The 23968-nt window shown below is 39.4% G+C and overlaps 1 protein-coding gene across 1 annotated transcript in view; it reads left to right on the plus strand.

The window, feature by feature from the left end:
• Nucleotides 1-23968, plus strand: part of COL6A6 (collagen type VI alpha 6 chain) — a 140768-nt gene that overhangs the window by 108499 nt on the left and 8301 nt on the right. The window contains exons 30-36 of the mRNA XM_059162584.1: nt 204-239; nt 355-391; nt 2205-2216; nt 6183-6676; nt 14081-14177; nt 16988-17659; nt 20510-20603. Coding sequence (XP_059018567.1) covers nt 204-239; nt 355-391; nt 2205-2216; nt 6183-6676; nt 14081-14177; nt 16988-17659; nt 20510-20603 — 1442 coding nt within the window. The remainder of the gene's footprint in view (nt 1-203; nt 240-354; nt 392-2204; nt 2217-6182; nt 6677-14080; nt 14178-16987; nt 17660-20509; nt 20604-23968) is intronic.

Here is a 23968-nt window from a genome sequence, read left to right on the forward strand (position 1 = left end):
CCTCAAGCTTGCTGCTTGCACTTGATTTCCCCTGGAGTGTTAGTTTTAACTCAGTGATGAGGATCCTCCTACATGTATTCTTTTCTTCCTCTAACTTAATTAGAATAAAAACTTTAGAAATCTTCACTTTCTGAGGTTAGTGCACATTCTTCCTACTGATGAGTGGACAGAGCAATGAGACCACATTTCTTTTTTTCTCCTAGGGTGTGAAAGGGGCCAGAGGACTGGCTTCGTTTTCTGTATGTATCTCCTGATTCCAACAGAATGCTCTGTACTCCATTAAATTTATTTATTTTTAGACTTGAAGACCTGGCAGTCGGTCGGTTAATTCTTTGTTTTATTTTTGAACTACAGATGTGTGAGCTCATTCAGTATGTTCGGGACCACAGCCGTAAGTATCCTGCTTAAATTGATCACCCAAGTTGTTAAAGCATTCATAGAAGAAGAGCAGTGAATTCTGCCCTCAGAATTGAGACTATTTACCAACCAATCTCTTAATATTAGAAATGCCACTGCATATATTTTGAGTCAACATAGATCGGTGACTAGTAATGCCTTCTCTGACTGCCCTCCTCATGTCTAATGGAACCTGTTCCAAACACTAATTAATAATATGTCTAGGGCTTTCAACCTAGGGGAAATTGAGGTATGAGGTCAGAACTCTTCTGATGGTGAAATCAATCAATGGAGAGTCACCCTGAACTTCTAAAAATGATTAACACCAGACAATAACACAGGATTGAATTCACCTGGTGTGAAAGCTAGCTGTGATAACAAGGTGTCACTTACTTCGGTTTATTGTTTATTACTTCTTTTCTACAAAGGTATGCCTGATTACTTTTCATTGAATGATTGATTTGCTGGTAATATTATTGATTTTTGCCTGCATATTTTTTCTCTCTCCCAATTCTAAAAGTAAAAAGGCATTTATTTTGGCAAATGCTCTTTTGAATTTGCTTTAAGACTCCTATAGCAGCATCTTCTATCAAAATATGTTAGCACCATTAAAGGAATTCCACATACAAGATGAGCAAAGAATTGACTATTTAGTGTTTATTTGCAAATGTATAATGTCTTCCCAAATAAACACCATGAATGATTTTGGAGCCCTTTTCTGTAGAGAGCTTTGGTCTCAAAGCCACAGACTTTTTAAAGCTTTGGATGCAGTGTTGATCTCAGCTCTATTTGTACCATAATGGAACTATCCATGATGAAAATCAAAATATATGTGTTAAGTCATGAAGATCTGTTGCTTTGGGCTGACTTAACACAGTTTACTTTTTGATATTAGAGCCATGGGAACTATAATGAGTCAAAGGTAGACCAAGTGTGATGAGACCCAGTCTTTTATAATTTGAGAGGCTCAGTACAAAATCACAAATCCAAAAAATAGGTACAAAATTATTTCAAAAGAAAAGGTTGTTTAGAACAAGAAAGGAAATCACAGCCAACCACTTTTGCTTATTGTAAAAGCACATAATCTTATGCTCACACAACTAGGTCCCTTCTCAGGGTCTCGCACAGGGCAAGTGAGAAGTCAAAAGCAGAACTTTCTGTGGTGATGGAGGTGTTCTACCACACTGTTCAGTATAGTAGCCACTAGCCACCTGTGACTCTGAGTACCTGAAAGGTGATCAGTGCTACTGAGTAACTGCAGTTAATACATTTAATTTTAATTAAAATTTAAATAGTCACACGTGGCTAGTGACTTCCATATTGGACAATGCAGGCCTAAGGCTTATTGATGCTTTATCTGCTTCAGAGTAAATCCACCTATCATGTTTACACACACACAAATACCTATCAGACTATATACGTGCATGTATATAAAATCAATATCTACAGATCTCTACATGGGGAAAAATGAGAATAAAGAGACGTTAGGTCCTTTTAACCTTTCCAAATTCAGTGCACCTCTCTGCAGTGTAACATTCTTTCCCAGGCAAAGGTTCTTTCCCTCTGACAGTTGGTGGCAGGCTACTGATTTATGGCTATATATTGTCCCATTTCTCCCACCCTGTCTTGTTTTTGCCAAGATGCTGGGATCCACCTGCATTTTCTTCAGACCCTTCCTGTTGCCTCGGTGTTTGAGTCAATTACAAAAAGCACACAGGGCAGAGCTTCTACTGCCATGATCTCCCTACACAGTACTAAACTCTCTTCTACCAAATAATAACCCAATCTCCTTTGTTCTTCTCCCCCAGCTGGCGGACATGGTGAGTAATCTTTATTTACATCAAGTCATAATCAACCTCCAAAATGTCATACATCTGGAAAGACAAGTTAAAACAATGTGTTGCCTGCCAAAAGATATAAATTTCATCTGAGATGTTTTTGCTGCCTCATTCTGGTAGCACAGACCTGCCTCCAGTCAATTACACAGCTTTAGCTGAGTCTCACAGCCGTTTCTCAACCAAGTAGTTTGATTTTTTTATTAATATTCTAATGACTAACATTACTATTAATTTTACTGTTGGTTTTTTTGTAATAATTGTCTCCTTCCCTTCATTTTCTCTATTGTATTTGTAGCCTAATGGTTATGAATTTAGATGTGACAAAGCTACCCTCTTAAACCTTTACACCCTATCCCTTCTGTCTAAACCCATCAATCCACACCCTCTGGTTGCATCCTCACTCACTCAACAAATATTTATTGAAAGCGTATTATGGTTGGAGCCTGGTTGGCTCAGTAGGTTAAGCCTCTGCCTTATGCTCAGCTCAGGCCCTGATCTCAGGGTCCTGGGATCAAGCCCCGCATCAGGCTCTCTGGTCAGCAGGGAGCCTTCTTCCCCCTCTCTCTGCCTACCTCTCTGCCTACTTGTGATCTCTCCCTTCCTCTGTCAAATAAATAAATAAAATCTTTAGGGCACCTGGGTGGTTCAGTTGGTTAAGTGACTGCCTTCAGCTCAGGTCATGATCCTGGAGTCCTGGGATGGAGTCCTGCATCGGGCTCCCAGCTCCACGGGGAGTCTGCTTCTCTCTCTGACTTTGTCCTCACTCATATTCTCTCTCACCATCTCTCTCTCAAAGAAATAAATAAAATATTTTTTTTAAATCTTTACCAAAAAAAGCATATTATATGCTAGGAACTGTGAACACAGGGCTGAATAAGATGGACACAATTCTTGTCCTCAGAAGCTCCCATTCTAGCAGAGGATCCAGATGATAAACACGTCAAAGAAATATGGAATCCTATCCTTGCTGTGAAGGAGATAAAGAAACAGGAGGCTTTGTCACAGAATAATGTTAGGGGAGGAAAGAGCTGCTTTAGGATGGAGGGCTCCTCTTTGAGACAGTGACATTGGCATTTGGACTGAAGAATAAAAAGAAGCCAGCTTTACATGAGCCAGGAGAAAGAACAGCAAGTGCAAGGCCATGCTGCAGGACAGATCTAGGCATAGGAACTGATGGAAGTCCAGTGGGGGAGGGGGAGATTGGGGGGTGAAAAAACGAAGCAAGCCAAAGTCAGGTCAAGTTGAACTTGATTCAAAATAGGTTCAAATAGGGAGGGTGGATTGTATTCAAGCTGGAAGGAGAGGGTATTAAAGTGTATTCAAAGTATGGAAGGAAGAACATGAGCTGATGAACAATTTTTGAGCACTTACTTGGGCCATTGTGGAAAAGTAGATTGTAGGGGAGCATAAGTTTAAAGGCCAGAGAAGTAGTCAGGAGGGAGTGGTGTTTCAGACAAATGTGGTGGTGTCAGGAAAGGGCTGCCAGTGCTGTGCTTTAAGTACATGTCGGCGGTTTCTCTTTCTCTATCCTGTTGTTACCTGCTCTGTGCCAAGCAGCAGCCATCAGTGTACAGTGTATGGCCACAGAGCCAGATCAGGCCTCTGTGTGGTCATCTGTGCCTTGAGGAAGAACTGCTAGGTACCACCACAAGCCAGCCCAGCGTTCTTCAGAATCTTCTTGTTCCTGGCAGGTTGCTAGATTTCAGAACATGTGTTTTCCACATAATTCCAAGTTGAATTACTCTTTAAGTACTTTCTCCTGAAAACTTGTGTTTTTTTCATATTTCAGCCAGTGCTGTGAATCTTTTTCTTCCCTTTATCTCCAAATTGCACCTGAAGCTGCCTTATTGTGGTGGTGTTCCCATATGCAAATCACAGCCCAAACAAAAAGCTGGCAGAAACACTTTCATGTTTAGTCATACTTCCATTTTATTGTAAAGTTGACATGACCTCAATTTTTTTTAACATCTGCTGAGCCTTCTGAGTGAGACTCAGAGGCTAATAAAATATGTCCTGTCTCCACTGAGATGCACAGTTTGGTTTAGGGTTAAATATTTATCCTTACTGGTCCTTTAGCCTGTTAGGTCACAGAGTCCAGGACCAGAAGGAGATAATCATCTAGCATCAAAACGGGGGCAAAGCTCAGCTGGTCACAGCAGAGGACTCGCTCCTTGACCAGCCCAGGCCAGCCTCAAAAAACCTGAGTTTCTGAGTTCTCATCAAGAGCTGGTAGGCCTCATTTTGCTTTTATTATCTCTGAATCTGATTTGCTGGCATCTGAATGAGAGGAGGCACCCCTCCAAGAGAAGTTCATCATTGAGATTTATTTCCTTTTACCAACCTATATCTCCTACCAGGCCTCTCCCCCATTAATAAAAGTTTTATTCTCCCTGTACCTGCTGCAAAAGAACTGTCCTTTGTTTGCTGCCGCTTCATTCAGTCAGCATTTATTAGAACCCTGATAAATGACAAGAACTAATCATCTGGCAGATCCAGAGAGACACAGTCCCCGTCTTCACACTTCCTGGAGAGGAAAACATTAATCAGATAATCAGACAAATATGAAGTGTCAACTGTGATAAATGCAGGGTACCGGGATTAGAATGAATGAATTGGAATCAATAAATACGTCTGAAATTTACATTTAACACTCCAGTTTACCAATTCAGTTTCTCTATGTAATAGGTATATTTATTGATTAAACTTGCCTTTTCAACTACTAAATAAAAATATATCCCTGAAAGCTTTCCTCATTCTTTTAAGTGGCATAGTCATCACAATGAAAAAGTCTGTAATAATAATGGCTAACGTTAACCGAGGACCTGTTGTGTGCCAGGCACTGCTGTCCTAAGTGCTTTACCTGTGTTAGTTCACTGAATCCTCAATACAGGGCTTAGCAGTGGCTAATCTTAGGACCGGCATTTTACAAATGAGCAAAGTGAGGCCCAGAGAAGATAAGTTGCTGGGACAAGGTAACAGGGCTAGTGCATAGTCAGGTCAGGTCTCTAACACATCTCTGTAGCACCTACTTTCTACATCTGATGGGCTATTTTTTTTTTTAAGATTTTATGTATTTGTTATGTTCCACAAATAAGTGAAACCATATGATAATTGACTCTCTTTGCTTGACTTATTTCACTCAGCATAATCTCTTCCAGTCCCGTCCATGTTGCTACGAAAGTTGGTTATTCATCCTTTCTGAGGGAGGCATAATACTCCATAGTGTATATGCAACTCTTTTTTTTTTTTTAAATTAATTTGTTTATTTGACAGACAGAGATCACAAGTAGGCAGAGAGGCAGGCAGAGAGAGAGGAGGAAGCAGGCTCCCTGCTGAGCAGAGATCCTGATTCGGGGCTCGATCCAGGACTCTGAGAATATGACCTGATTCGAAGGCAGAGGCTTAACCCACTGAGTCAACCAGGTGCCCCCTGATGGGCTCTTCTATGTTTGGAACATCCATGCTCTTCTAATCTCTCTGAAATCATTAACAGAACTTTTGGACCCATTCCTTTCTCAACTCTTGTTACATTTCCTTATTAAGTAAAAACATGTATGTTTTAGTTTAGCTCACTGTATAAAGTTCCAGCAATGGACATAATACCAGTGATCCAATTTCTGTAAGTAAAAGGGCATATCATATTTGATTATTTCAAATGATTACTTCAAAGGAATTTGGCCATTAACTTCCAAATTACATAAAAACTCAAGTTGAATGATACTTTCTCTTGGGCTTTATTTAAAAGAGCAAATTCAATCTTTAAAATAGCATTTTCCTTCAAGATTTAAACATTGACTACTTCAACTGCTCATTTTAGTATTTAATTCTTATTTAAGGTTTAAATATTTGCATATTTAACATTAAAAATTACCTTGCCCTCCATGTATCTTTAATTTTTTTTTTTTTTAAATAAGCATGTGACATAAGGAACATGTTCTTGCCTTTTAGGAAAACCAGAATGCCCCGTGCATCCCACCGAACTGGTGTTTGCCTTGGACCAGTCTCGAGATGTCACCAAGCAGGAATTTGAGCGCATGAAGGAGCTGATGTCTTCCCTGGTGAGGGGCGTCAGGATCCGGGAGAGCAGCTGCCCGGTGGGCGCACGCATCGCCGTCCTCACCTACACCTCTCACGCCCGACACCTCATCCGCTTCTCAGACGCCTACAAGAAGAACAAGCTCCTCAGGGAGATTGAAGCTATTCCTTACGAGAGGTCCTCAGACAGCAGGGAGATCGGCAAAGTGATGAGGTTTATCTCCAGGAATGTCTTCAAGCGAACACTTCCGGGGGCTCACACAAGAAGAATCGCCACCTTCTTCAGCAGCGGCCAGTCTGCCGATGCCCAGACCATTGCCGCAGCAGCTATGGAATTCAGTGCCCTTGACATCATTCCGGTCGTGATCGCGTTCAGCAACGTGCCCTCCATCAAGCGTGCGTTTGCGGTAAGATGGTTAAGCTTTCCACGTAACTTTGGGGGGGGGGGGGGGCTATACTCAGAAGCCTTTTTAAGAAAGGATTGAACTAGGCTATTTAATTTCTGTGTACCAGGAAGATGCTAAGCCCTTTGTATGCATTATCCTGTTTAATTCTCACAAGTGGTATGTAAGGGACGGGTATTAATTACTATTCCCATTTTATCAGTGAGAAAATAGCCTGGAGTGGTTAAACCTGTATGCCCAGGTTCACATGGCTAAGAAGTGGCAATGTCAGGACTTAAACACAGATTTACTATTCCAGTCCTTCTCCAGGGAACTCCTGAGTTGCCTCTGGGTATAGAGCTACTAAATCAGGAAGGCCAGTAAATATTCATTGATGTCACTTATGTGGCCAGTAGCAATAGTTGCTGTGCAATGAAAGCCAACTGACTTGATTTTATAATTTCAACAATCATATAATCCAAATTTTAAAAAGGAAAGCCATCTTAGTTATTATAGCTTCTTTGGTTGGGGGGTTATATAAATAGACCACTTGGGATCAAGGGGACCTTTTATGAAGTAAACAGACATATAACATTGTATTAGCTTCAGGTGTGCAACGTGATTCAGTATTTGTAAATATTGTGAAAAGATCACCACTGTAATCCTAGTTAACATTATCACCACAAATAGTTATAAAAAAATTTTATCATAATGGGAACTTCCTTTTTGACTAAGATTTTTATTTTAATTCTGATAGAGTTAATATACAGTTATAGTAGTTTCAGATGTACAAGAGAGTGATTCAACAATTCCATACATTACTCAGTGCTCATCATGATAGGTTTATTCTTTTTTTAAAAAAAATTTATTTATTTTGAGAGAGAGAGAGAGCTTGAGTGAAGGGAGGGACGGAGAGAGAGAGAAAGAGTCTGGATCAGACTCCATGCTGAGCATGGGAGCCTAAAGTGGAGCTTGATCTCCCAACTCTGAGATCATGACCTGGAATTCACCTGTGAAGCTGTCTGTCCTGGAGTGTTGTTTGTTGACAGGTTTTTTGATTTGCTTTGTTTTGTTTTTTTAATGGATTCAATTTCATTACTGGTAATGGGTCTGTTTAAATTTTCTATTTCTCCCTGCTTCAGTTTTGGCAAATTATATGTTCCTATGAATTTATCCATTTCTTCTAGGCTGTCCAATTTGTTGGCATATAGTTTTTCATAATAGTCTTCTATAGTCCTTTGTATTTCTGTGGTATCAGTTGTTATTTCTCCTTTCTCATTTCTGATTTTGTTTATTTGAGTCTTCTGTTTTGATGAATCTGGCTTATCAATTTTTTTTTTTTTGTCTTTTCAAAGAACCAGTTCTTGTTGTTATTGATCTGCTCTGTTTTGTTTTTTAGTTTCTATTTCATCTATTTCTGCTCTAATCTTTATTTCCTTCCCACTACTGTTTTTTTTTTCATTCTCCCTTTTCTAGCTCTTTTCAGTGTAATGTTAGGTTATTTGAAAAATTTCTTGCTTCTTGAGGTAGGCCTGCATTGCTATAAACTTCCTTCTTACAACTGCCTTTGCTGCATCCCAAAGATTTGGATTATGTGTTTTCATTTTCATTAGTCTCCATGTATTTTTCCATTTCCTCTTTGATTTCTTGGTTGACCCATTCGTTGTCTAGTAGCTTATTGTTTAACCTCTATGTAGTTGTGCTCTTTCTATATTTTTTTTTCTTGTGATTGATTTTAGTGTCATAGCATTGTGATCAGAAAAAAACGTATTGTTTGGCTTTGATCTTTTTTAATTTGTTGAGACTTGTTTTGTGGCCTAATATGTTATCTGTTCTGAATCTGTTCAGAAAAATCTGTATTCTGTTATTTTAGGATGGAATGTTCTTTATATATCTGTTAAATCCATCTAGTCCAATGTGTCATTCAAAGCCACCATTTCCTTGTTGATTTTTCTTTTTGGATGATCTGTTCATTGATGTAAGTGGGGTGTTAAATTCTCTTACTATTTTTGCATTATTACTGATTACTTCCTTTGTGTTTGTTATTAACTGTTTTAAGTATTTAGGTGCTCCCATGTTGGATGCATAAGTGTTTACAATTGTCATATCTGCTTGTTGAGTTGTCTTATTATTATATAAAGTCCTTTGCCTTTTGTTACCATTTTTGTTTTAAAGTCTATTTTGTCTTATACAAGTATTATTACCTCAGCTTTCTTTTCACATCCATTTGCATGATAAACGTTTCTTCATCCTTTCAATTTTAAACTGCAGGGGACTTTCAAGGCCTTTTACACCACCATAATTTTCTATGAAGATGTCAAATAAGCATAACAGAACTGAAATGGAGTATTAATCTATAAAGTATGGAAAACAGTGCCTGCTTCTTGGAGCTGTTGTGTAGGTGAAATGATAGGACACCATGCCTCAGTGCCTAGCACATAGTAAATATTCAAGAATGATAGCTTTTGCTCTAATTGTTATTGTTATTGTTTATCTGCTTGATGATGAACTAAAATCTATTTAACAAAACTGATATCTAGGTTATAAAGGAGCTGACGCTGCTATTAGTGTCATTGAACATGTGAATGGACAGGCTGATAGACCAGGCTCAGAAAGGAAAATGCATATCAGTTAGAAAAGGCTGGGCCATGCCATGCAAGTGAAGGTGCTATAAAGCACAGCAGCTCAGAAACTCAGTGAGTAGATATGGTTACATACAGGCTTATAATTACTTCTGTTTATTGAGAGCCCCATTGTCCCTTGGCTTTATTTATTCACAAAACAAGAGACAACATCCTAATGCAAATAATTAATAGTAGTTGTAATATAAATTTGAATAAACACTATTTCACCACCCACTCAAAGGTGTGTGCATAGCCTATAACTTGAGAAAACATACTTTGTTGGTTTGTTTTAAAATCTTTTGATTGTTAACAGTCTCACTCAGAGTTCCTAGCCAAATCAGCTGGAGGCTCTTTGCTCCTTTCTTGAGGGACTTTATCTCAAAAGAGCACCACTGAAGAAGATTCAAATTCTTGACAATGACCCTCCAAAATCTGAGCAGCATTGGCTCCAAACACATCTTGAGTAAAATTAGAGATGCAGACAGAAGTCAGAATTGGTGCTAAATTCATCTGGTTCATCCAGCAAATGCTTAGTGAGCACCTCATGCATACTGGGTGCTATCCTAGGCTGTGGAGACACAGAAGTGGAAAACCAAAAACCCACACACATGGAGTTGCCATTAGAGGATGGAACTAAGCAGGGTTGTCTAAAAAGGCTCAAAATAGAGGCATATTATACAAGTTGGTAAGAACCCACTACTGATACCTGGCATTACAGAAGGGAAATTATGTTACTACTTCTCCTTTGCCCTCTTTTTCTTTCTTCTATCCATTCTGTTCAGTTGTGCTTCCCTATACTTGAACTGTTGTTTATTATTTCAAGAACAGAACTCAAAAATTTAGTGACATTGAAGTATTATTTGGGAGCCATATTTTAAAATCCTAACTTGTTTCATAATTATCATGACTTTTCTAAATCTTGATTTGTCTGAGAGTTGAGCAGTCCAGTGTAAAAATTGGGCCCATGCTACAGGACTCAGAAGCAGATGTTCTGACAACAGGCCATGATTTCCCTTAACACATGGACTGTGACCCTCACACCCCTTTTAGAAGTTTCTCAGGATGGCATCAAGCTGAGTGATGAGCTATTCATTTTTGACGAAAAACCCCAGTCTCAGCTTTGTTTTGCCACCAGCCTTTCCCCTCTAAGTGTGTTTGGCAACGACCTCTTACCTCTGGTGAAATTCTAATGAATTAGAATTCTAAAGAATTCTAACCTAGAGTGGGTCTCCCTTTCTAATAGACTTAAAAAAGAGATCTCTTTTTTAGCTAGGCTTTTTTTTTTTTTCTTTTACTCTGCTTTTTAGCATCACAGATGAGAGAAACAGTAAGTATAATATTGACATTACAGTTTATTCTTGTGATTCGAGACAGAACTGAAATGGGTGGGGTAGGGAGTTAAATGGGAAACTGTGGCACTTTGACCACCCAACCTTTTTATTTTTAAAAAGAATTCCTTAATGAATATGAACTTAATGATAATCAATTTCCTTAATGAATATGAACCATCAAAGAAAAATGTTTACACATAGTATTAATTGTATCATTTCTTGAACACACGAATTTTTAAAGCCCCATCATGTTTAGAAATGAGGGAACAGGGTATCTTCCCAAACCATTTGCTAAAGGCCTCCTCTAGCCCATCTGTGCACTTAATAGCAATAAAAAGTGAGAGCTAAGAAAAGCGAACCATAGAACTCTTTTATTTTAAATCCCCAATCCTCGTTTAGCTTAAGGAATTTTCTGTAACATGCTAACTATAGTTGCTCTAGTGATGTGTGGTGGTGATCTCTAAAACCATATCTGCCAAACTTCATTGACTAGATTACTTTGGTGGGAAGAGAGGTGGGAGGACAAGGAGAGCACAGACCCCGCTGTGATCTCGCCTAGTAAAGCAGCACACTATGCTCCAGAAGAGAAGGATGATGTTTTGAGTTGACACCAACATGTTGATACACAATTAAATGCGAAGCCTAAGTTAGCAACCAGCTCCACTGCCAGAAATACGGAAGTTGTCACGACACAGACATGCATAACACGAACTAGTTAACAAACGGCAGCAGTCCCTGGATGACATCTTCAGAACACTGCTCTAAACTAAGTTAGGACTCCCTGACACAGAACTGTGATCATAAAAGCAGCTAATGCAGAAGATGGGAAGTAGGTCTTATTTGGAGAAAGCAAAAATTTAAACTGGAGCCTCCCATATTCCACCTCCCTCGGTGCTCACTTTCCTTATCTGTAAATGCTCAGATTGAACTACACAGTTGCTGAGATTTCTCCTAGCTTAAATATTTTGTGATCCCCCCCCCCTTGGATCCTGATAGTTGGCAATAAGATAGCACTTTGCTCTTACCAGATGGTCTAATCCATGCTCTCTGGATTTGGTTTCCTGGTCACTCATCACAATCCAGATGAAGTGAAGGCATGGTTCACTGGAAATATTGCTCAGATACCTATTAAAAGCCATTAACAATACAGACTAATGGTGTTGTTGTATTATTCAAGAGTCAAGACTGTTTTTTACACGTTGCCAAGACCAATTTAAGCTAGCTTAAGTACACACATGCACATATCCCTGGTAAATTTATTATAAAGATGCAACTAGGGACGCCTGGGTGGCTCAGTTGGTTGGACGACTGCCTTCGGCTCAGATCATGATCCCGGAGTTCCGGGATCAAGTCCCGCATAGGGCTCCCAACTCCACAGGGAGTCTGCTTCTCCATCTGACCTTCTCCTCGCTCATGCTCTCTCTCACTGTCTCTCTCTCAAATAAATAAATAAAATCTTTAACAAAAAAAAAAAAAAAAAAAAAAAAAAGATGCAACTATAACCCAGGTGTCCTCTGCTTTTGGTCTAGGTAAGCGTTTTCTGTTTTCACTCTGTGCTTACCTGGACACACGATTCAGCCTTTGTTCCAAGAATCCATGTGCACGAAGAATCAGTGGGCAGTACAGATTCCACGGAAGGTAGTGAGTCAAAAGAAGGGGCACCATAATGCAGGGTGCTGTAGTCCTCTACAGAATGTCCCCATTTGTCCCCACCACCCCTGTGCCAGCTCCACTGCCCTGTCACAGCATCTTTTGTGTCCTCTTCGCTCATACCACAACAATGCTCACCTTCCCGCCTTCCGGTTTATTTCTTTTCAGCCTTTCCCAGGCACTAACCATTCTTTTTTCTATAGATTTTGCCTAGAAATCATGCCAGACGTTTCAGTTACCACATGTTTCCTCTGAGTCTCCCCGTCTAACCCATTCCGCTCATGAAGACAAACACAGTGGTCTTCTAGGGAGGAATTCCGGTGAGCACAGATTTCTCCATCTCTTCTACACAGAAGAAAAGATGGGATGAAACAAAGATAAGCCTTAGGGAAAGCCCTCACCACCTTCCTTCCTTCCCATTTCCCTCATTTCTTTCCTGTTGCTCCTCAGAGCATGGCCAGCCTACAGCTCTACTAGTGCTTATCCCTAACAGAGAGGGACTCACTGCCCTCAGGACCCAAGTTCCAAATTCCTAAGAATGGATCCAATTGGCTCAGATGTCCATCCCTGGTGCAATCTGCTCTGCAGAGAGATGGCATCCCCCCTCAACACACACACACACACACACACACACACACACACACACACACACACTTATACATGGCTCCCCAAGTCCTACTTTTATGGATCAAGTGTTCAAAGGACATTTTCCTGAGAAAGAGTAGGGAAATGTTGTCTGTCCCATCTCTTAGGCATTAGATAAGACCATACCTATAATTTTCCCTCAGTTATCAATGGATCTTTGAATCTGTTAACTGACAAGCTAATTAATTATTCTTCCTTATTTGAAGCCTATTTTATCTCTGCTCTCCAGCCTCAAACGCCCCAGAGAGGTTAATAACAATGGGACTAAATTGGAAGGGGTTGGGAATTGTTCAGAGGAGAGCCCCTGGATATGGATCTGAGTCTGCAAAGCTTTCATGCCTGGTTCATAATGGGAACTCAGAGACAGTTGTAAAGTACATTCTGTAGGGGCACCTGGGTGGCTCAGTGGGTTAAAGCCTCTGCCTTCAGCTCGGGTCATGATCCCAGGACCCTAGGATCGAGCCCCGCATCGGCCTCTCTGCTCAGCAAGGAGCCTGCTCCCTACCCCCCCGCCTGCCTCTCTGCCTACTTGTGATCTCTGTCTGTCAAATAAATAAATAGAATAGAATAGAATAGAATAGAGTACATTCTGTGATTTCACTTGGTTCTCTGGGACTTGGCACGTGTTGCGGTGGGGGGGGGGGGTTGTCCTCTGACCCTCTTCATTAAACAGTGTCCATGTGCATTGTCTTTTGATCGGTCCTCTCACCTTCCTTTGAGCCTCAGCTTCCTCATCTGTAAAATTGGCATGATGCACATAAGAACAAACTCACTGGGTTGTTGAGATAAGAGAATATCTTATTCTCTTCTATTCTATTCTGAGAATAGAAAAGTGCTTTGTGGTTTCTATTAACCCACCCAGTACCCACCCTGTACAACTAAATGCATTTCAGTTATGAACCCATTTAATGCCCAGTGTATCCCTGTTAGGTAGTAGTGTGATTATTTTGTAAATGAGGAAACAGAGACAAAGGAACCTGACCTACAGTTAAAGGCAACACCAAGGCTTAAACCCAAGCAGGGCTCCTAGCCACCCTAACACATGCTAGGCTTCTCTATGACCTTCTTCAGAAGAAGCAGTGTTGCACTCAAAAGATCTCAGTGCTGTGAACAATCCTGGGGGATTCCTGCAGCTCCACCCACTAAGCTGCTCTTTTTTTTGCTTCTGCTTCTTGCAGATTGATGATACTGGCACATTCCAAGTCATAATGGTTCCATCTGGGACTGACTACGCGCCAGCATTAGAGAGACTCCAGCGGTGCACTTTCTGTTATGGTAAGACTCACAGAGAGAATATAATTTGATCAGGCCTGTTAAGCAGTCTGAGTCACTGTTGGCACAAATAACTGGACCTTGGAAGCAGGGGTACAAGAGGCCTTGGGAAGATTTCCCTGGGGCATTGGGCTCACTTCCTCATACTGCATGGTCCACAGATGGAGCCCCAGCCAGCAGGGCTCCTAGCAGGAGGACTGCATTCCAGGCCCTCCACACTTCTGCAGCTTCCAGGAAATGGTAACGATTATTAGGAAAACTCAGCCTATCTCATTGCCAAGGTCTTCATGCTGTAAAGTATATTTATGTGTCTTCTAAATCTCAGATGTTCACAACCCCTCAAGAAATGCTTTATAGTACAAGTGGAAATTAGTAGAAATCCATACATTTTTCATTGCAAAGAAGAATCAGAAAGATTTTCCACACTGGTTTGTCTGTCGCTATATTTTATACACAATCTATAGGCCTAGCTAGAGTGGCAACTGTGGGTGAGTATATGCTGGTAAGTTGAGTGATCCAGTAATTATGAAGATGGTGGAAGCCACTGCAGTCATCCATGCGTATGATTTCTACCAGTTGCCAGACGTTTCTTAGGAGCCATGCCCTGTTCTAACAGCTTTCTAAAACATTGGAAGTGGTGCTGGTGATAGTTAATGTTGAAGCTGTTGAGCTTATTCTGTTCCAAGCACTCTTCTCATTGTCGTATCCCATCCTTACAATCACCCTGAGACATCTGAACTATTACTAGCTCCACTCGACAGATGACAAAAATGGGGCTTGGAGAGGTGAGATAATTTGCCTACGGCACAGCCAGAGGAGACCCAGAAAGGCTAGCCTCACAACGCTGCCATTTATGAGTAACAGAGACCTGTTATTCTCCCTGGCACTTGGTATTTGGTCTTGAAGAAAATAGTTGATTCCTCTCCTTCTCCATGTGTGTCAATGAGATGCTAGTGCCTGCCTACCACCTCACAGGGAGGTGGTAACTCTTAGAAGTGGAATGGCTTCAGACACTCCTCTCTTCTGTCTCTTCCTCTGTTTCCCAGTACTCATTAGTCTCTCTCCTCCCTTCCCCTCCCCCTTCTCCTTTCTCCCTCCCATCTTCCTCTCTCCCTCCGTCTGTCCCTCTCTGTGGCACAGGGCTGGGTAGGCATTGGTCCTCTTACTCAACGCAGTGGCTGATTGTGCTGTGAGGGAGGCTTCCCACCCCAACTTCAGCACGGCTTTCAGACACATCAGTTACACTTCTGTGCTGGTATGTTACAGTCAGAAGTTGTACATGTGTGACTGGGGATAGATTTTGGCCCCATTTCTTGGCTTAAATCCTTGTTTTGTCTCTGAGGCATATAAGGGAAGATATTTTGGCTATCGTTTCTTGCAATTAAAAAAATCCCACAAAATTGAGCAAATGGGAAGCCTGCTGTCTCTGATTTTAGAAACTGCCTAGCACACAGGTGACTATTCTGTCATTCGACCATTAAACATTGTCGTAAAATTGTACCAAATTTCAGTAAGGGAAACATAACTTGTGCAAAGTCACATCTTTATGGAGACCATGAGCAAGACTGAAGTTAGAAAGTTTGCTGCATCCCCAGGGATCTGCATTCTGGTTTTTAACCTTTCATCTGACTGCTTTTATTCCTGCCCCAGGCACATATCTAAGTGCCAGCTGTCCACACGCTTGTCATTCCATTTCACTTTTCTTTCGTTCTTAAAGAGGCATTCTCAGCCTTAACCATTAACTATTACTACAAACCTCAAGACTGCAGAGGTTGGCCTTGGAAGGGTTCTCTGAGTCAATCTGACCCCCCTACCTAACTGTGCAGAATTGAGGCCTAGTGGTGACTTGGCTAAGACCAGAGCCCAGGCATTCTGGCTCTTAGGCCAAGGGGCCTCCCACGGCCACACCACCACATGGCCCTGTCTCTCACAATAAACCCTGACCTCACACATATAGAAACTTCTAGAAACACTTGCATATTGTTTGACAGAATGCTTTTACCTCTTACCATCAGTCTCTTCTGTAAAATTAGATTAGGTGACCTCTAAGATCCTTCCATTTCCAAATTTTTTTATTCCTCTGAATATTCATTGTGGTCAGATTCAGTGGAATTCACTTTTTGTTTTATTACGACACATTCTTTTGCTAAATGAGACATGCATATTTATTTAAATGACCCTATATTTAATGAAAGGCTGTTAATATGCAATATTTATATTCATGTATTTAACAAATACATATTAAGTATTCAACTAATAAACACACTGGAGATACAAACATGAGCTATACTTTGTCCTTAGTGTCCACACCCAGGTGGACATTGAGTGACAAACCTTTATTTAAATGGAAGTATAAGAATTCATTGCTTTTTTCCCACTTTTTTAAAGCATACTATATTTCATAGTAAAAGATTCTGAGCATAATGATAAGGACCATTGCTTTACCTGTCTTGTCTATCTAGAAAGATCATTAGCTTTTATGTCATGAAAAGGTATACTCTTAAATGAGATAAACTGTCCACTTCAATCTTTATAAACTTAAAATGCAGCCAAGATTAAACATCTGTTGAAAGCAGCCTAATTTTTAAAAGTCAGATGCCTTAGTGAATGGAATTCAAGATGCCAACTGGGTATAAAATCTGTACATTTTAAATACAGATGCAAATTATGAATCTTTCATTGTTAATATCAAAGTCATTTAGTAATTATTTTAATATCAAAAACTATGCAGTTTCCAAATGTTAAAATATTTGAGATGCTATCTTTTCTCCAGTCTGTTTTACTAATAACCCTATGCGACTTTTGGTCTGCAGATGTATGCAAGCCGGACCCTTTTTGTGATCAAGCCAAACCACCCCCTGCAGAGTCTTACATGGATGCTGCTTTTCTTCTGGACAGCTCCCGGCATGTGGGAAGTGCTGATTTTGAAGACATAAGACACTTTTTGGGAGCACTGTTAGATCACTTTGAGATCACCCCAGAGCCTGAGACCTCTCTCACTGGAGACCGGGTAGCCCTCTTAAGCCATGCTCCCCCCAACTTCCTACCCAACACTCAGAAGAGTCCTGTTAGAACTGAGTTCAACCTTACCACCTACAATAGCAAACGCCTCATGAAGAGACACCTGGAAGAATCAGTTCAACAACTAAATGGAGATGCTTTCATCGGTCATGCCTTACAGTGGACCCTGGACAATATTTTTTTAAATACACCCAATATGAGAAGAAACAAAGTCATATTTGTGATATCTGCTGGGGAAACCAGTCACTTGGACAGGGAAACCTTAAAGAAAGAATCCTTGAGAGCCAAATGTCAAGGTTATGCCCTATTTGTGTTTTCCCTTGGCCTTGCTTGGAATGACAAGGAACTGGAAGATCTAGCCAGCTACCCTTTGGATCACCACTTGGTCCAGCTTGGCCGAATTCATAAACCTGACCACAGATACAGTGTGAAGTTTGTGAAATCTTTCGTAAACTCAATCAGGCGTAAGTCATAAAATCTGTTCTTTCTTATACGTTAAGAGTATATTTGGTATTCCCAAGAGAAGGTTGATGAACTGACAATGGATTCTTGGAAATCTCTGCCTTCAAGGGCACTGCAGGGTCATAAAGGAAAATGTGTAATGATGGATGGTGGAGGGAGGAAACCTCTAATTCCTAGCATTTAATTTTCTGGCTCATCCTTTTTATGCCTCTGGTTCCTATGGAGAAGCAATCATAACACGCAGCTGCTCACACATCTGTCTGCATAGAGCAGTATAGGCGGGGGTGGGGAGGAGTCACAGCCTGGACCTTAGCTCTAAAGTAGAAATCCTTGCCATGTAACATTAACACACTACCCTTCAAAGGTAAGCTTCATCAGTTAACACACCAAAAGAGAAAGCCAAAGAAAAATTCAACAGTTCTCGCTTTGTTTTTTTACAAGTTCCAAAGGCAGAGTTTCAGGTATAGGATATACGATTTTACCTGTCGGAATAAAAGATACATCCTTACAAAACTTTCTCAGCCTTGTTAATGACTTTTTATGATGCCAGCAATTAGTGTAACTGGTGCTCATAAAAAAGAAACATGGGCTGTATTTCTTGAAATAATTTTGCCTTGAAAGTATGCAATTCACTTCCTATGCAGTGGAACGGGTGAAAAAAAAACCATGTCCTACTATGACTCTGGAGGTTCAAAAGTTGTCAGATTTCTAAACATTTTCGTGGTCAATGAGCCCTTAGAGTCCAGATAGAAGTGAATACACAGGCTGAAGAACATCCCGTGTACCTTACAGGAGATTCTGATCATGTCTCAAACTGGTCACTGACATTACAAAGCGAGACCAGCTAAGTTTGCAAAGACGGACGAGTCACTATAGGTAAGGTGGGAAATTGCTGGTGGTACTGATGTCATGTCCCCTAAGTCCTGTGCTTCTCCAAATGTGAGTCTAGGACCAACAACATCAGCATTATCTGGGAACTCATGGAAAATTCAGAATTTCAGGCCCTACTCCAGACATTCTGAATTAGAATCTGCATTTTTATCAAATTTCCAGGTGATTCATATACACATTATAGTTTGAGAAACATTGGAGCCACAAGCTCCTAGAATGAAATTTATGTGGATGTGTTTTTTGAATAGATATCAGAAAGAGGAGTTAGAAAAAAGGCAAAAAAAAGGTGGGGCCAGGAATCATTCTGAAAAAAGTAATTACAAGGCATTTGTAAGGGTAAAAAAAAAAAAAAAAAAAACCACAATGAAATACTGAGAAACTTGTAAAGAAACACTCTTTATGAGGCAAAAAAAAAAAAATTTGAAAAAACATTTAAGATGGAATTTCTTTCCTCAGTCCCCAGAAATTCTTCATGGTGTTTCATGGTAATTAGTCAAACTGTATAGTTAGATAAAAATGACACTCCACTACTACCCAGGGAAAGGAAGAGATGCCTTAAGAATTACTTGGGCTACATGAGAGATATATACAGTGCTTTCAGAAAACCATAACTGTGACACAATTATACACTACTTTTCCAGAACTTAAGTATCTAGAAATCTCCCGTCTTTGAAATATAGCTGTAAAAGTAGACGTTGAAAAAGGCTTTAACGTAATCATATAGCAAACCCACAGTCTCATGCTCATTCAACAGCAACACATATGTATCAGGTACCTACACCGAGCCACTCACACTTTGGGTATGGAGCTATCTTTAAAAATATATATATTTATTTTAGAGAACATGAGCTGTGGGGGAGGAGCAAAGGGAAGATAAAGGAGGGGAAAGAATCTCAAGCAAATCTGTGCTGAGCACAGGGTCCAACACAGGGCATATTCTCAGGACCCTGAGATCATGACCTGAGCCAAATTAAGTCAGATGCTTAACCAACGGCGCTACCCAGGTGCCCCAAGGTGTGGGGGTATCAAGGAGTAACCAAACAGACACCATCACTGCCCTCTTGGGGATTCTAGTGCAGCTCCTCTCTCTTATTTAACACCACGCTATGATCAAGGCGGCCATCGAGCACAGTCCGCATCAGAAATAACATTTTCTGAGAGAAACAAAACTGACAAACAACCTGATGCTTAGAACTAGGACAGATAAAAAGTAAAATGCACAACATCACAGTCTTGGGCCATTCAGTCTAGAATCACACAGTCCAGTCTGCAACAGCAGCTTTAGAGACAATGCTATATCCCAGCCCAGGATGAACTTACTACTTAATGACCCTTGAGCACCAAGGACGAGATTTAATTGCGTTTACCCAGTCTGTTCAGTTTAATGCTTCAAGGAAATAAATATTTTTAAAAATTTCCCATCAAAAATGACTTTTAAGTGTTTAAATTGTGTGGGAAGAGGCATGCTTTATTATTATAAAAAATTAATATACTTCCAAATGAAGTGAGCCACTAATGAATTAAACCCAAGATGGCACTATTGTTACTGTGGTTAACGATACAGAAACTATAAAGGGAATATCACTTTCCCTTTGCATTTTGATATTGCAAAAGAGCAAATTAAAAAATGGCTATTCTGAATAGTTCATGTCAATTAGAGACCAGACTTTTAGGACTAGCTCATAAAATCTCCTCTAACGTTGACCAACTTCAGCAGCTAAAGGCATCTTATTGAAAAGTAAGTTGAATGCATTGCCTATAAATTCAGCCTAGAGTATTTTCTAAACCCCTTTTTAGAGACTTCCCTGAGAAACCTGCTTTCATCTCTTATATGGCCACCTTAGTTGCTATCTTCCTTTGATGAATATCGAAAACAGTGAAGTGACACTTGGCACACAGAGCAGATTGCTGTAATGTTAATAGCCATGAATAAGAGACTCATCACAGACTTCTCTTCCTAGGTGCAATCAACAAATACCCACCCTTAAACTTCAAAATGAAGTGCAGCAGACTCAGCTCTACAGACCTGAAGTCGCCCCTGCAGCAGTGGCGAAGGTATTTTCAGCTTGAAAGAACTTGAATCTTTCTTCTCCTCATTCTCTATAATTTCTTCCTCCTCCTCTTCTCTATCTCCTTTCTCTTCCATCCTAGTTGGACAAAATCTATTGCTAAATAATATTAAAATATAATTTGAGGGTATAAGAGATAATAAAAAATGACCAGGTTGATCTGAAAAATAACCAGAGATTTTTAACAGTAGAAAAATCTAAATGTGGAAATTAAACAACCAATGGGACACTTCAGTGACAACAGGGATAATGACCAGATAGTGGCTTCTAAATATCATTCCCCACTCAAAGGAACCAGGGTTTCAGAGAGGAAAAAAGCTACATTCTAGACTGTAGCTGGGAAGTACAATATGACTCTCAAATATTTATTATACCAGAAAGCAAGGAAGTAGCCAAAAACTAGCAGTGTCTTGTCAAATGGACAAAGGGGCTATCTTGAAAATATTCTCACTGGTCTGATTTTGGACAGTTTCATATCAAAAAGAATAATGTTAATGGATTACAATAGGATGAATTTTTAAAATCCATAAGTCTATTTCGAGATCCAAAAAGGGAGGAGGGTAGTAAAAGCTCTTTTTTTATAGAAGTATGTTACCTAATAAATATAGAAGAAAACGGTAGAATTAAAAAATCACCAATTTGTGGGGCACCTGGGTGATGCAGTTGGTTAAGTGTCTAGCTTTTGGTTTTGACTCAGGTCATGATCTCCAAGTCATGAGCTCGAGCTCTGCCTCAGGTTCTGTGCTCAGCAGAGTCCGCTTGGGAATCTCTCTCCCTCTCCCTCTGCCCCTCCTGCTCATGTGCGCTCTCTGAGATGAATATCGAAAATGGTGAAGTGATACTTGGCACACAGAGAGCACATGATTTATGTATGAATAAATCTTTTTTAAAAATTAAATATGTATATGTATTAGATATGCATAAATATTTACTAATATATTAATATAATCAATGTTACTATAAGTAATATTGAATAAACATATTAAATAAATAGGCATTAAATATGTATAAATAAATCTTTTTTTAAAAATCACCAATTTGTAATCTCCACTGTAATAATGGAGTTAGGCAAGAATCAAGAAATGCTAAAACCACTGGGTGACAGGTTGTTTGGGAACAGGCTATTTCACAGTCTCCCAGATCATTCACATAGTACTAACTTATTAATTACAAAGAAAGGAAATGCGCATGTACATGGTAAGATCTGGCAGTTCCCACTGTGACCAAGATTTGACATTACATGCTTCCTGCAGTGGTGCAGGGGGAGATATATCAGCGATGTGAGATTCTTGCAGGCAGTGTTTGACCCACATCTCATAATGAGGAAACAGTCAATTCCAGAATGTGGAGTTTTCTTCAGAAGAGCTGACTAGTCTGAAGTTTCAATGCCATGAGCAGCAAGAGGTTGTTGGGTACTATTCTAAAGTGGGAGAGACTAAGGAGACATAACCATCAAATGTAATAGAGTGAACTTTGACTGGATCCCAGGTCAGAAAGAAAGCTTCATGATAAATGACATCTAGTGGACAACTGGGGAAATCTGAGTGTGAATAATATGTCAAATGCTATTATTGCTTCATGTGGCTGTCTTTATGTGTAGTAATAATATACTCATGTGAGAGAATGTTTTTGTTCTTAAGATAGGTTAGGTATATTGACGTATTTAAAAGTAACATGTATAATGTCTGCAGTCTATTTTCAGATGGTTTTCCTAAAAGAAAATAGGATGGGGTTTTGTGTGTGTCTGTGTGTGTACATGCACATATGAGTATATATGCTTATATGGATGTGTGTATGCATATATGTATATATACACACACAGAGGAACAAGATGGTAACATTTGGAGAACCAGATAGGTGAAAAGTATACAGGTATTTATTTATTCATAGTTTTGTTCTTAAAGTATTCTATGAATTAAAAAATAAAACTCAGTAGACAAATTAAACAGAATAATAGACACATCTAAAGAGAAACATAATGAACTGGAAAATAAAGCTGAAAAAATCACTCAGAATACAAAGAAGATACATGTAAGAAGTTTAGAGACAAAACAGAATGGAAAGATCTATATCAAATTGGAATTCTTGAAATCAGACAAAACAAATAATAAATGAGATGATATTCAAATACATGAAGAGATGATCATTTTCAAGAATTTATGAAAGATATGAATTAAGAGATGAAGAAAAGACAAGGTACAATAGGCAGGATAAATAAAAAGAAGGCAAGTTGGACATGGCATAGGAGAATGCAGAAACCAAGCCAAAGGAAAAAGCAACCTGAAAGATTATCTACAAAGAAACTACAATTAGGCTAGCAGCTGGATTATCAGTAGCAATAGTGGAAGCTACAAAACTGTTAAGAACTTTTAAAGTAATGGAAGAATATTTTTATCAACTTAAACCAACTTTTAAGAAATAATGGTATAACAAAGATAATTGGGATAAACAAAAAACAACTGTTCACCACAAAGACCTTTAGTAAAGGAACTTTTGAAGTACATAGTTCAAGAAAAATAAAAATGAATGTGGAAGGAAAAGCTGAGATGGAACACTAATAAATCATCAAAATTGGACAATATTTAGGAAAATCTAAATGCTAGATTTTTAAGTAATAATAATATCTAATTTGTAGGGTTACAAAAAAGCCAACTTTTTTTTGGTTAACAAAGGTACGAAAAAAAAATAATCCACCTAGTGGTTTAACAGAAAAAAAAAAAGTTGTACTAAGATAATACATATTAATAAATATTATTTAAACTTGAGAAAATATATTGGACAATAAAATAATCTTTTATTTAAAAAAATGAAGTTGAGCCTGTAAGGTAAAAAAGGTGGTACTGAAAAATGGAACAACAATAGTAAGACATGTCATGGAGAGGTAAATGGAGTTAAGGGTTCTAGGAACTTGAAATATTTGGGCTGGCAATTAGGCTACTGAAAAATTTAGACTCTCTTAAAAATCCGTTAGAAATTGTGACGGCGCCTGTGAAAAAGAAATATGGAAAGTAGCTAACTACCAAAAAAGTAGTGCAGGAAAACGGAATAAAAACAACATAAATATATATATTTTTAAGGGTGAGAAAGTGGCACCCAGGTGACTCAGAGGTTTAAGCCTCTGCCTTCGGCTCAGGTCATGATCTCAGGGTCTTGGGATGGAGCCCCGCATCGGGCTCTCTGCTCAGCGGGAAGCCTGCTTCCCCCTCTCTCTCTGCCTACTTGTGATCTCTCTCTCTCTCTCTCTCTGTCAAATAAATAAGTAAAATCTAAAAAAAAAAAAAGAAATAAATACAAAAATAAAAGGGTGAGAAAAGGTGGGGGAGGACAAACAGAAAGCATGAAGTTAAAACA

The sequence above is a fragment of the Mustela lutreola genome, chromosome 2, assembly GCF_030435805.1.
Source record: "Mustela lutreola isolate mMusLut2 chromosome 2, mMusLut2.pri, whole genome shotgun sequence".
NCBI lineage: Eukaryota > Metazoa > Chordata > Mammalia > Carnivora > Mustelidae > Mustela > Mustela lutreola.